Source organism: Alexandromys fortis, unplaced genomic scaffold (genome assembly GCF_014885135.2).
Source record: "Alexandromys fortis isolate MF-2015 unplaced genomic scaffold, M_Fortis_MF-2015_v1.1 scaffold_14, whole genome shotgun sequence".
Classification (NCBI taxonomy): domain Eukaryota; kingdom Metazoa; phylum Chordata; class Mammalia; order Rodentia; family Cricetidae; genus Alexandromys; species Alexandromys fortis.
In genome coordinates this window covers 7,013,761-7,027,519 of record NW_026067910.1, presented here as the reverse complement: position 1 = coordinate 7,027,519, position 13,759 = coordinate 7,013,761, and the positions used below count along the sequence as shown (strand labels likewise).

General features: G+C 42.5%; 1 protein-coding gene across 1 annotated transcript in view; it reads right to left on the bottom strand.

Moving 5' to 3' along the window:
• Slc35f1 (solute carrier family 35 member F1) overlaps window positions 1-13,759 on the bottom strand; it is a 425,287-nt gene that overhangs the window by 26,005 nt on the left and 385,523 nt on the right. Inside the window, exons 5-7 of the mRNA XM_050138201.1 lie at window positions 12,378-12,534; window positions 10,410-10,462; window positions 3,338-3,492 (exon numbers count right to left, since the gene is read on the bottom strand). Of these exons, the coding sequence (XP_049994158.1) occupies window positions 3,338-3,492; window positions 10,410-10,462; window positions 12,378-12,534 (365 nt within the window). The remainder of the gene's footprint in view (window positions 1-3,337; window positions 3,493-10,409; window positions 10,463-12,377; window positions 12,535-13,759) is intronic.

Genomic DNA, 13,759 nt, shown 5'->3' with positions numbered 1-13,759 from the left:
TCATATCCAGAGTATGCCAGGAACTATTGACTTTCGATAATGAAAACAGAAACAATGCAAGATGTACAAGAAGGTCTTGGAATCTGGCTCCATTGGTACAGTGCTTGCTTGTCTTACATGCATGATGGATTGGGTTCAATACCTGGCACCTGCTGTGATGGCACACACATGTAATCCCAGCTTGTGGGAGGTAGATACAGGAGGGTCAGAAGTTTAAAGTTACCTTCAACTACACGGTAACTTCATGGTCAGTCTGGGGTACACTGCAACATATTTCAAGGTAGATAAACTGATAGACACACAGAGACAGACAGATAGATGAAATACACATAAACAAGAGACTTAAATACATATTTTTCTAAAATAGATGTATAAAATATAATTAGCTTTTTCTTCCAATATCTCCATAGAACTTATAAATTAATACTTTATTACCACGACTTTTCTCAATTTTATAAAATTTACTAACGTTTTTACTTTGAATTTAAGTTGCTCAAATTCAGAAAGCACTGGACTCATGGGGCAGCTGGCTCTTTAGGTAAAGCTTCCTAAATATATCCCCAGATTCTGATTCTGAGGCTTTGGTGGGTGGCCGATGAATCTGCATTTTATTCTTTCAAGAACATCATGTTGAGAGATGCTGGTAGCTGGATTGGCTCTGGACTATCTAAAACATGACCTTGGCCCTCACTCATAGCAATGACTTTAATCATCCTTCCTAAAGAGATGATGAGATTCTTCCTGTTTAGGAGCCAATGAAGTTGTTAACTAATAATTAGAGTATCAATTACAAGGTTAACTGATAAAAACTGAGTTCATGCTAAGGAGTGGACCAGACCAGGATACTTTAAGGGAGAAAGCTAGTCTCTCTGCTATAGTGGTGAGACCATGGCCAAGGGGTCCCCAAGACTCTAGAAAATAATTGAGGTTTTGAGGGAGCCTGGCCCTTTCAGCACTGTGTCAGGGGCAACCTGAGTGGAAGACGATTTTACCCCTATGAGGACTTGGGTGAGCTTAGGACACAGAAATTGCAGGATGTGGATAAAATGAGTTAAAACAACAAACATGGCCCAACCTTGGGAAGCTTCTTTCAGCTGTCAGTTTGACACTATACTGGGCAAAAGACCCCATGCAAAGTAAAGATTCACAGAAAACTAAGATGTTTGTCAAAGAAGGAAAACTTCCTATTAGAAAATGGGTAGACTCTACACACTAGCGCCCAGCGAGGTGACTAAAGTAATGGTGATGCTTGCTTGAAATCTGAAGAAGACAGAGTCTTAATGAGAGAGGGAGGGAGAGAGAAAGAGAGGGAGAGGGGGGAGGGAGGAATGGTTGTGTAAATTGGCTTGATTGTGGTAAGACTTTCACAAAATATGTGTCCTGAAGCATCTTGTTGTATGTTGTGAAGAGACACCATGCTCACGGCAACTCTTATAAAGGAAAACATTTAAATGGGGTGACTTACAGTTTCAGAGGTTCAGTCTATTATTGCGGTGGGATGTGGGTGTCATGCACTCAGACATAGTGCTGGGGAAGTAGCTGAGAAATCTACATCTTGACTCACAGGAAATAAGAAGTGAATAGTTATACTGGGTGTAGCTTTAGCATAGAAGCCCGCCCCTACGGTGATATACTTCTTTCAACAAGGCCACACTGACTCCAACTAAGCCACAGCTCCTAATAGTGCCACTCCCTTTGGGGGCCATTTTCTTTCAAACTCCACCACATATGCTTTAAATAAATACAATTTGAATTTGTTGCTTACATTTGGGGAAAACCATAGCATATAGGAGACTACTTGATTGCATAGTCTTCTGGATGTCTCCAGCCCTTTCATCAACTGGCCTGGTCTGTGTTCTCCTCTCTGTTTTGAGTAGGATTTCAGCATCTTTCTACAACAATTCTCATTATTCACTTCAGCTTTGCCTCTTGTCTCCAGAACCTGCACTTCCTAGTTTATCATTTCTCTAAGAACCCCGCCCCCCTCAAGCCAAGCCCAGTGTCACATGGTTGAAGGAGCTTTGTCTGCTCACATGACCCTACACCCTCTGTACTTGTGATACCCTCTGATGCACTTGAGCAGGGTCTAGGAGCTTCCTTTGCTGCCTTTTCTTCTTTCCCATGTCCTGCTTTGGATATTTGTGACTGGCCATTCTACTCTTGGTCATACTGTGTCAAATCCCCATCAATCCTTATCTTCTAGAATTAATGAATAAATACAAAGTGGGCCTCTTCACACATGCCAGTTCTAATTGATTACTAATAGATGCAGCAAGCGTGGTGTTAGAGGAATAGCAGTGGACGTTGGCATGTAATTCTCAATTAGCCACGCCTGCCTCTGTGAAGATGTGTGTAGGGTCTTTGCTGTGCTTTGAATGAGAACTGTCCCCCAGAGGCATATATATTTGAAGACTCGGCCCCCAGTTGGTGCTTTATGAAACCATGAGGAGGTGGCACCTTGTTGGAGAAAGTATATTACTGGGATGGGTTTTGAGGGTTTGCTAAACTGGTCCTATTTTCTGTTTCTTTCTGTGTCTTTTGTGTGTGATGGAATGAGATCATTGTGTTTTCTGAATGGCCGGCCAGCCTCATGCTCCTGCTGCCAGGCCTGCCCTCACATGAATGGATTGTTTTCCCTCTGAACTGTGAGCCAAAACAAACCTTTTATTTCCCCAAAGTTGCTTTTTATCAGCTTGTTTTCTGACAGCAGAAACATGACCAATACAACCTTGCCTTTGAAGAGACGGCCATCTTTGTGTGTGTGTGTGTGGGGGGGGGGATTTCTTCTTTTTCCCAGGGTTGATACCTTGACTGAAATGCTTGACACAAATCTTTTCTTTCTTCTACCAAACTCCAGTATTTTAGTCATGATACTTTTTTGAGGGAACGCAACAGCCTTTTCCATTCATATTTGCTATAGAACATCTGCCACTCAGAGAACTGTGGGGATTGGGCCACTTCCCCAAGGAGAAAATAAACTACCAAAGTCTTCAGCAAAATCTCTTTTGCAGCTGCAGCTTGGGAATTGAATATAAAACATCAACTTTCTAATCTTAGGTTGGAAAGCATAGCTTCTATGCTGAGTTGTTCCCCATTATTAAAGAGCTGTTGCTTACCTTTTGTTGTCTTTTTGTCCCCAGTCACTGGTCGGTCTCTCAGGACAAAATGCTGCCTTTATTTTGAGTTGAAATAAGCATATCCAAATCGTGAGATCTCCACCCAGAGGTGAAGTCCCTCTCTCCACATGCAATCAGAACCCCACACACCAAATCCCAGGCCATGTCCTCCATCACTTGATATCCCTATAACTGTCATTGTCACGAAGAGGTTACCGTACCTTGTAGTGGAAGAGAAAGAGTCCACAGAACAGGCTGTACAGATCTGCTGTGAGCAGAGAAAGGTTGACGGAGGTGGCGCTCGTTTTCTTTATGACAATTGGCATAAAGCTGTAGAGACCAAACATGCAGGCACTAAAGCCAACATAGAGAAGTCCTGGGGAGCAAAGAGAAGACAGTGTCAGGGTCTCTGCAGGGCACCTTCAGCATCAGAGGTTGGAGAATAAGGGGTGGGGTACTGCGTCCATGACTGACTATAGGTCGCTTTTTTGCTTTCACTATACTGCGTGGTGTTTAATATTGGCTGGTATATAAATAAAACACAAAATGGGACCTTAAAATTTGTGCTTGCAAATGCATGCTCTTCTTCTTCTTCTTCTTCTTCTTCTTCTTCTTCTTCTTCTTCTTCTTCTTCTTCTTCTTCTTCTTCTTCTTCTTCTTCTTCTTCTTCTTCTTCTCATGTAGCTGACACCAGGCTCTTTCCAGAAAAGCTTTGTGTGGTAATATGCAGGAGCTCCCAATCTCTACCCCAATTCACTACAGCTAATGTCAGTTTTAAGACGACTCCCACCTAGCCCGTGTGTGTGTGTGTGTGGGTATGTGCTCACATGCTCGTGTGCATGCACCTGCCTGAGGAGGTCAGAAGAAAGCATAAGACTCCCTAAAGCTAGAGTTGAAGCCCACTGTGAGTCTCCCCAGTATGGGCGAAGAGAGCAACATGCTATATCCAGTACATATAAAAATCATTGTGACCATTAAGCAAACAGTACAACAGCCCCATCTAGTGTGGTGGACATGCCCTCCACACCAAGAGGAATAAGATCCCTACTTCTGGGTTCAGTAAGCTAGGAGACCGTACTGCTTGTATACTTTCTGCCGAAGTACTAGTGGGTGGTGTGTGACTCTGCATCAGAAAACTTAATTCCATGAAATAGTCCATTTCCTTTGACTTTCATGTTATTTATAGATTATTTTCCTTTAACCAGCTTACAAAAATACAACAAATACTGGACAATCTGTGACTAATACATAAAAAGACTGAGAATTAATTCAGTATTCCTTAAGAATCTGCTATTAACAGACTAGAAACAAGTTCTATCCTTAAATTATTCTACTGAAGATAATCAAATTGGGTAAAAGATAGTCCAGACACACCAGAGCCTTTTCCTCCTTCCCTCTCTTTTTCCCTCCCTCCCTTCTTCCTTCCCTCCCTTCCTTCCTGTCTATGTGCCTTGGGTATCATTGATTTAGATCATAGGCTGACTGTGCTAACAAGTTCTAGAATCCTGGTAAAACATATATGGCCAGTGACTTGTGGGCTCTGATGCTTTGCATCCACTCTCTTTTTCCACTAACTCTTCTCTGCAAATCTAGCATGCCATGGATCCTCTGATTTGGGCTAGAAATCAATCAAAATGGGGGACAGACAAGAAGCTTAGCGCTCCTCACAGTTATAGAATGAAAAGATTGACCAGGGCTTGCCTCAGCTAAGTCTGCTCTGCCAAGGTGGCCTTTACTTTGAATGTGAGAATTCGGAGGAGATTAAAGGAGACAGAGATGTCTACCTGAAAAGATTCTCAAGGAGGGTAAAGTTATGGTTTATTCTAGGGTCTTCCAGAGGCCAGAATGACTGAATCATAATAACGAGGTAGAGGAATTAGGGAGGCTGTAAACTATGCAGAACTTCGTGTGTCTTAGAAAGAGATTTCTAATTGCAAGAGGGATCTCCTGAGCAGTTTGCACCAGTGATGAAACACAATCTGATCTGCATTTTTAAAAGATGGCTTTGGCTGCTCTTTGTAGGAGGAACGGAATGGGATGGCATGGGAAGAGAGTTGCAAGGAGAGCGCCATCTGTGTCCAGCAGCAAAGGCCCGTGGCTCACTTAAGGAGCAAAAGGGAAGTAGCTGGGTCGTGAATACAGAGCCAACCCGTTGATGGCTTGAAGGTAAAGAGTGAGTGAGGGGAAAGGAGAGCATCAAGGAAATGACTGACTCTGTACTGTAGCAAAGGGGTGAATTGTGGTGCCATTTACTGAGATGAGGAGCAATGAGAGGACGGGTTTGCAGTGGAAGTGAGACAACGCTTGAATGTGTTGGTTTAGGTAATTACTCACCATTTGTATGGATCTGTCTAGTCAAGTGCTGGATGTGTCATGGCAGGCTCAGAGAAGAGGCAGGACTTTAAAACCCACAATTGCTGACTGAAGTAGATTAGGAGCACAGCTGTATAACAAACCATCACCCTAGGAATCTTGGGCCACTCAGGATGGTCCCAGTTTAAACATTCTATGTGGATTTTGTAAAGCTGTTGAAGTCAGGTGTGGGTAAAATACAACATCATAGCTGACTGTTTCTGCTAAGCCAGCAAGGGCTTTTGCGTGTGGATACCCTCTTTGGTGAGTCAAGCAGAGCCAGTCAGATGAACACACAATTAGACAGAGGAGGGATGAAGGACTGCCACATCTTGCCCATCTCCTGTTCTGAGGTAGATATTAGGTAGTTAATGGACATCAGCTGTTCATCTCGAGGCTCAATTTGCGCTCCAAGGAGAGTTTCCAATCAATATTCAAGATCAAACAAGTGAACTATTTTTGGCTAGCAAATACATAATGATTGCAGCAAGTACACTTATAGACAGAGCGTGTATATAGCCATTTCTTATTTGAAAGGCATTTTCTCACTAAGTTTAGAGTGTGGTTTCTCTTGTCTTCATGCGCTGAAGAGACTTAAGGTAGAGGCACTGAAGATGGCATTACTAGATAATCCTGATGGGGTCTTTACTATGTGTCATGGGTGGTGCACGCAATAGCCAACCTAAAAAGCAATGCAATAGAATTGCTGTCTATACTGTAGATGGGAAATGGACTTACTAATTATGTTGCTGAAGAAACCCAGCCCAAACCAGATTGAGCAGAGGAAATTTAAGGGAACACCTGCTATAAACACCTTTGAATGGGTGACAGGGAAGCTGGGATGGAGAGGCAACTCAAGAGTAGAAATAGCTATAAATCATACCCCATAAAGAGAGAAACAAAGGCAGAAGTTGTACTACCTAGGGGCATACCACAGAGAAAGACCACAATGGATCCAGCTGTTTCTGGAGAGCTGACCACAAAGAGTATGGAATAAGGAAAAACACCACTTTCTTTTTTCATCTCATCTTCCTCTACTTCCTCTCACTGAACAAACCTGCCCAGGGGTGGAGAAGATATTGCTCTGTAAGAAACAGGCCAAGGGCCTCTCCCTCAGCTTTCATGGGCAGTCTGAGTTCTGGGTACATGCCACTAATGTCCTTTGCTAAGTTGTTCTGAAGATAAAGGGAGAAGGGACAGCCTGTGGACATATTACTATTTCATTTTGCATATGTGTATACATATGTGTACATAGTGTTTGTCTGTTTGTGCTACATGTATTTTATCTCTGTCTCCTCTTTTCCTTTGAGGTCCTGCTGGTACTCTGTCTTCTCTTTGTGTAGACTAGACAAGGCATTTTTATTAATAAAAGCAAGATAATGACTTCTTAGAATATATGTATTAAGCCAAACATATCACAAGCATTGGGCTATGTGAATCTGCTAAGACAATAAGGCAAAGCAAATTTATTCTATCACAGGAAACTCAAAACTTGGTCAAGTCATCTCAGAAATGCAGGCATAAATTTTAGCCTTGTACATACATTTGTGTGCCTCTGTGTACAATTCTCTCTCTCTCTCTCTCTCTCTCTCTCTCTCTCTCTCTCTCTCTCTCTCCCCCCCCCCGTGTGTGTGTGTGTGTGTGTGTGTGTGTGTGTGTGTGTGTGTGTGTGTGTGTAGATCAAAGATTAGTATCAAGGATCTTCTCAATCACTCTTCAACTGATTTTTTGAGACAGGAAGTCTTGAGAACTCAGAGTTCCCCGGTTTAAGTAGGCTATATGGGCAGTAAGGCCCCAGGATCTTCTTGTCTCTCTCCCCAGTGTTGAGATTACAGCCACACTCCACCATGACTGGCTCCCCCCCCCCCCCGCATTCTGGGGATCTGACTTCAGGTCCTCATACTTTTCAGCCATCCCTTTGCCTACTAAGCCATCTCCCACAGCATCCTCAATGCTTGCTGAAGGAACCTTCGGAAGTTCCCTGCTGTGTGACCACATGATCCCATTGCCAGGTGGGGTAGCGAACCAGTCAGTCCTCAGCTATCACATCAGAAGTGAAAAGGTACCTCCACGGAAGCAAACCCATTTTTCTTGACTCCCAGAGCATCCTTTCTTCCACATCTGACTTCACATCAGTTTGCATTTGCTCATATGCTCGTGAACGCAAAACGGCACATGAGATAAAGGGAATATTTAAGTTGTTTACCAGAGTTCTGGCTGTGAGCCTAACGCTCCTGCTCTGGGGGAGGACAGTTTGACTGTATTAAGTCCTATGTTTTACTTGCGTTTACTGATTAGATAATCACAAGCAATCTTTCTGCTCAGTAGAGTAAAACAAAGGGATAAAAACAACGATAACCATTATCGTCTTGCCTTTAATCGCTCTGTCTTAAAATTAGTCCACACACTGTATAAAACAATAATCCATTAAAAATAATCTTCATATCCAGAAAATAAAAATCACTTATCTTTCTGCTTACACCATAGGGAAAAAATGCTCTCTGCATTGATAGCCTAGGAGTTGCTCCAGAGATTTGTGAGGTATATAAGAGTTGTAGATAGAGGGGGAGACCTCACTGATAAATGAGGATAGTCTTAGATTCTGAGCCTCCCATCCTCCCATGTGTTACTGGGAACTGATCTTAGGTCCTTGAGACCTAAGGCAAGGCCCTACCCATCATCCATATTCCAGCGATGCTAGGATTCTGTTCTCTTAATCAGAGTGATATGTGCCCTTCTCCAGGACATGGCCATGAAGGGCAAGGCTCTTGATTCACTCATGGCTGACCTCCTGAAGTATGTGGGGAGTGGGGATATAGAAGGATGCTGAACTCCCTCAGCGTCTCTCAGATCCTTTGGTCCATGAATTTCAATGGCTCCTTTGCCATTTCTCAGTTGCTCAGAAGACAGCACAACATCGTCTCAAGCCTCTGCTCTTGTCTCTACTGTTTCCCTTTGGTTCTGATGATTACAACAGAGACCCATCTTTTCCACTGCCATTCACTCGCCTGCTCATTTAGTGACCATTGGTTTCCTGAGTGTCACATGCCTACGGCTAAGCTAGATAACCAGACCCTGTCCTGTAGCCCATCAGAGTAAGCCAACAGGAATAAAGGCGACTGTGGTATAAAATCTCCAATTCAAGCAAACAAGTGGTTCAGAAAAGGGGGAAATGAATACTCGATCCTATATCGAGGCCATGTTGGCTTCATTTCCTACCAGGAGTTAATTTAATGGCCCTGTGATATGTATCTTTTACACCGTCTTTATCATCTCGAGCTGCAGGGGCCTGACATCTTAATGGCAATATGAGCGCTCAGGCTAACACTACCTTGTGACGGCACATTTAACTAACACTGAATTATAACCGAGTCTCGGCGGACATGCACAGGACATCTACATAATTAGAGGACAAATTCCTTTTGATTACTGCCATTACCATCAATATCGAATTAATTTATCCTCACAGACCACTGCGGGTGAAGCGCTGTGAAGGATGAGCCGCGGTTAAGAGGCCTGGCTTTAAAAGTCACAGAGGCACACGCGTCTGGTCCCTGCAGCTGGTTTCATTCCCGGCTGCCCGCTTCGCTTCCCTCTCTCTCCTCTCTATTGATTTTCATTTAATCACAACGTTCCCTATCCGTACTCGAGAAACAAACCAGTGGAGGATTCTGAAACACACATGGTTAGCCCTTGTTTGGAGGCGTGGAGCTAACTAACCTAGCAGGTCATACAGACGTCTGTCACTCGGTCAGCCACCAGGGGGCATAGTACTGGTAGTAAACCAGTTCTGGAGGCTTGTGAACTGGGGGTGGATACAGTGGTCCAGGGATCTACCTGTCACTGGTGTCTTTCTCAGTGGAAGGAAAATATACTGGAGATGTCACGTATACAAAAGCCATCGATATTGGAGGTGGGGGACAGCACCTGTATACCCCCCAACTCTGATTGACATTTACACTGCACACATATTTCAAGAACTACCCTACCTGGCCTAAACCAGGGATTCTCAACCTTCCTAATGTCAAAACCCTTTAATAAAGTTACACATGTTGTAGCGACCCCAAGCATAAACTTACTTTGTTGCTACTTCATAACTGTAATTTTGCTACTGTTACGAATTGTAATGTGACTATTTGACATGGGACTCCCCAAAAGGGGCCTTGACCCACAGGTTAAGAACCCCTGGCCTAAACTCAAGCCATGCTCACTGCTGGTATCTGTTGCTTCAAGACAGACTGTATGAGTGAATGAAGGGGCATTTCTTCCTAGGGCTTGCAGATACTCCATGAGAGTATCACCATAGATCTGAAAGCCTTACCCTAATATTTTTTTTTTTTTTTAGAAGAAAATGAGTTTAGAAAGAGGCAGAATCAAAGATGCCCTGGATGTCCGTGGAGCAGTCAAATGCCTGTCCAGTAATTCCAAGGCCCGTTAGAGATCATTTAACAATGTCTTTAGTCTAAGTGCTTCCTTCTGAAAAGGGTCGAGGAAACCGGGAATGCCCATTATGCAACTTCTTTTCAAGACTTTTTGCTGAGTTCAGTTTCCCCCGTCCCCAAAGTGCTGGTTTTTAATGTTCACATCGATTCTGTATTTCTTGGCTGGAGCAAATTGCTCTCATTTCTGTGTCACGACTGCCTTGGGCTTTTCTTTTCTGCTTGGTCTTTAACCTAATAACACACTTTTGTGTCTCCCATAAAACACCCTGACAGTGTTAACTGGCAGAAGCTCAGGCAGGGAACTAGGTGATTCAGGAAATCCAGTCTCTTATTGTGTGAAGGGCTTCCCAACACGGCAAGGTAATTTTATTTTCTTTGGTCCCCCCGTCGTTCTAAATCCCTTCCTTGTCTGCCCCATCCATCCCTTCTCACACAACTTTTCAAATGCATTTCTCAGATTTACTAATAAAACCATAATTTTAAATGAGTCGATCCCTACCTATTTGCCAATCCCAGGGCACCTTTAGCAACTCCTTGTGTTCCATGATGGCTCTGCAGAGACAAAGGGAATGAGCAAGGTGATCACACACATGGTTTCTTTTGTCTGTCATTTACCATCTCTACATAAATATTAGTGCGGCCAATTGAACTTCAGAATTAAATTGGCCTCTGCAGTGGCAGCCTGTGGTCTCCCCTGAAAAGTCTCGCGAGGTGTGACCAGCAGAAATGAGGGTCTGGGGGAGTTGAAACCACACTGTCGTCAACCAAACAGGCTTCTAGGATTTAGCTTCTTTTTGTTCATGAGCTTTTGGCGAGGTAAATGGCAAGGCTCAGACAACTCTATGCTTAGAGGCTTAATCATTTTACCCACTGAGCATCCAATAGAACAGTGATTCTCAGAGTTACATGCATCCTATAACCATCTGGAGGGTATTCATCCACTGTGTCTGAAAACTCCTTCCTAGACCTTCAATTCAGGTGAACTTGGAGGGGCCAGCCAGGTGCTTTGCAGATGACTAGTTCTCGGGAGACAGCAGCGTTGCTGGTCCAAGGACTGAACTGGAGCAAGAGGGGAGGGTGGCGCCACTTCGACCACTCTTCTAACAAGGGTTTGGGTCCAGTGCACCTCAACTTATCTAATTCACCTAACAAAGCTCCATTAGCAATGGCAGACTGTAACCAAGCAATAGAGCTGCAGTTCTCTGTTCATATATTTTGGATGCAAGAATACTAATAATAATGCATAAAATGAGCTATCTATGAAATGTCAGCCATCAGTAGTTTACCTAATAATCCTTTTTTTCATCTCACAAAGATCAGTCAGTAAATTTGGGAGCTTTAAAATGCCATCACAGTTTCTAAATGACCCCCAAAGAAATCCACACTTTTCCCATTTCTATGTGCCCCCTGGAGAGTTTGCAGTATTTCAGGACACTGAGATTTTGAGGAATGTGCTGGAAACGACCCATATGTACAGTATTTCAGGTGATGCCAAAGTATTTTCCTCAAGTAATTTCTGACAACAAACCCATACAATTGCAGAAAGTTTTGTTTTGTAGAATGAAATTTCATGGAATAGCAGCTGAAACTAGACTGCTTTTCATGTGAGTTGAAATGTGTGCTCTTTACTGGTAGGAAATGATGCTTAATTTACAACAAATTCTCAGGAACTAGATAATGCATTAAGGAGTGACTTGTGCTTCAGTTTTGGTATTATTGACAAAGTGGTGCATTTGACTTTTTGGCGTTTAGTAAATCTCAGTGTTCTATCCCTATCTTTTTAAGGAAAAGAAAATGCTAGATTCTGATTCATGAATTTGAAATTCTTGCAAATTCATAGGCAATAAAAATGCCTATAAAAGGGGAATTTTAATATTTTTAAATGTTTTTCATTTTATTTTATGTAGATGGGTGTTTTGCCAGCATGTATGTCTCTGCACCACACACATGCCTGGTATCTAAGGAGACCAGAAGAGGATACACTGAGACTGGAGTTACGGATGGTTGTGAGCCTTCAAATGGATGCTGAGAATCAAACCTGAGTCCTCTGGAAGGGAATCCAGTGCTTTTAAGTGCTGAGCCATCTCTCACATAAAAGGCAGTTTTAAAGTAGACATTTCCTAGCAGCTGTCACTAATAAACAAAACCTATCCTTTTTGATGTGCATCAAACATGACATTTGGGCTTTGCTTATACCTTCTCTATGAATTATAACCCACTCCTAGCTAAATTGTGTACTTCTAGTTCATCAAAATCATCTTCAAAATCTGTTAAATGTTTTATAATAATTTCCAATGCACTTATTTAGTTTGGAAATAGTAAGGATATAGTTTTTAGACTGAATAAAATCTTTGTGCAGGAGATTGATGATTGCTTTTCTGCCTTGGGTTTTACACTCTGAAGGCAAAAACTGTAAAAATAAAACTCGCTCGTTATAGCCTTCATGCGTTCTGTTGTTTTTACTCACAATTGAATTCCACTGAAAAATGCACCAAAGAGACCAATCATTCCCAGGAACTCCACTCGGCTCAGGGTTCGGATGATGGATTCTTCCCAGACGTTAGAGATGCCGTACAGCGTGGCTCCTCCCAAGACCAGGAGGTCCCCTACCAGCTTATTTTCCCCTAGGAAACAAAGAAAGCAGATGGAGTCTCAGAAAAATCTTAGCAAGAGTCTGGCGCCAGAAAACTGAGTTTCTCTTGTCTGTTTTCTTCCAACACTTTTATAAGAAGCCCAGTAACTTCTAACTGAAATCAAGTAAAGGTTTTAAAAATATGCTTTCTAGACATGCTGGGATATAAAAAGCTACCTAGATATCTTAGTGGAACTGGAAGTTTTCCCAAAGAATGAAATTTTTCTCAGTTCAGTTCTCTCCAGAGTGCATGTCTCTGTCTAAGGATGTGTCTGCACATACGTGCTAATACACACACTATTATTTTTGTTTAAGGGCATTTTCCAACTGTTTGATGAATCTGTCATAAACCCAATGAAGTCACTTTCTACCCGCTTCAATGGATAGAGAGGAGGTATAACAGCAGTCAATCCTATTTTTTTTAACCATTGATGAGCTGTGTACAGACTTAGACAAAGAGAATGACAGGATTCATGAAATTTCAACTTTTCTGACACAGCTTCGCATATAATTTACATAATATTAATATTTTCTCTTTTTCAAACAAAAATCACAGTTTTTTCAAACTCAGTTTGGACTGGTTGTCATTTATGTCCAACTTTTAATTGATTTTTATTGAGCTATATATTTTTCTCTGCTCCCCTCCCTTCTTCTCCCCTCACCCTTTCAACCCTCTCTCAAGGTCCCCATGCTTCCAATATACTCAGAGATCTTGTCTTTTTTTGCTTCCCATGTAGATTAGATCTATGTATGTCCCTCTTAGGGTCGTCATTGTTGTCTAAGTTCTCTGGGATTGTGATTTGTGGGCTGGTTTTCTTTATTTAATAAATTCCTTATTCTACAATTGAGCGAACTCTTCCCACTTCAGGTAGTGTGGATGGAAGCCATAGAAAGAGAGAATAAAAACCAACAATAGGAGCAACCTCCCTGATGGAGTCTCTCTACTGGCTTCTGTCTCAGCGTATCAGGTGCCACACAGCTGTCAGCTGGGCAGACACACAGAGGTGAAGAATGGGAAAGTTGTCCACCACGACGGCACTAAGGAAGAGACAAACCTCTGAAATCTTTGAATTCTGAGACTCTCTGAACAACCCTAAAACTGTAGAAGAAAGCAGTCACTATTCTTTGGAGAGCATGGAACATTCTCTAGGTACTGGATCCACATGAATAAAGCAGGGCTTCCACGGACTTCTGTGTTTGGTTAGTTCAGGCTATAT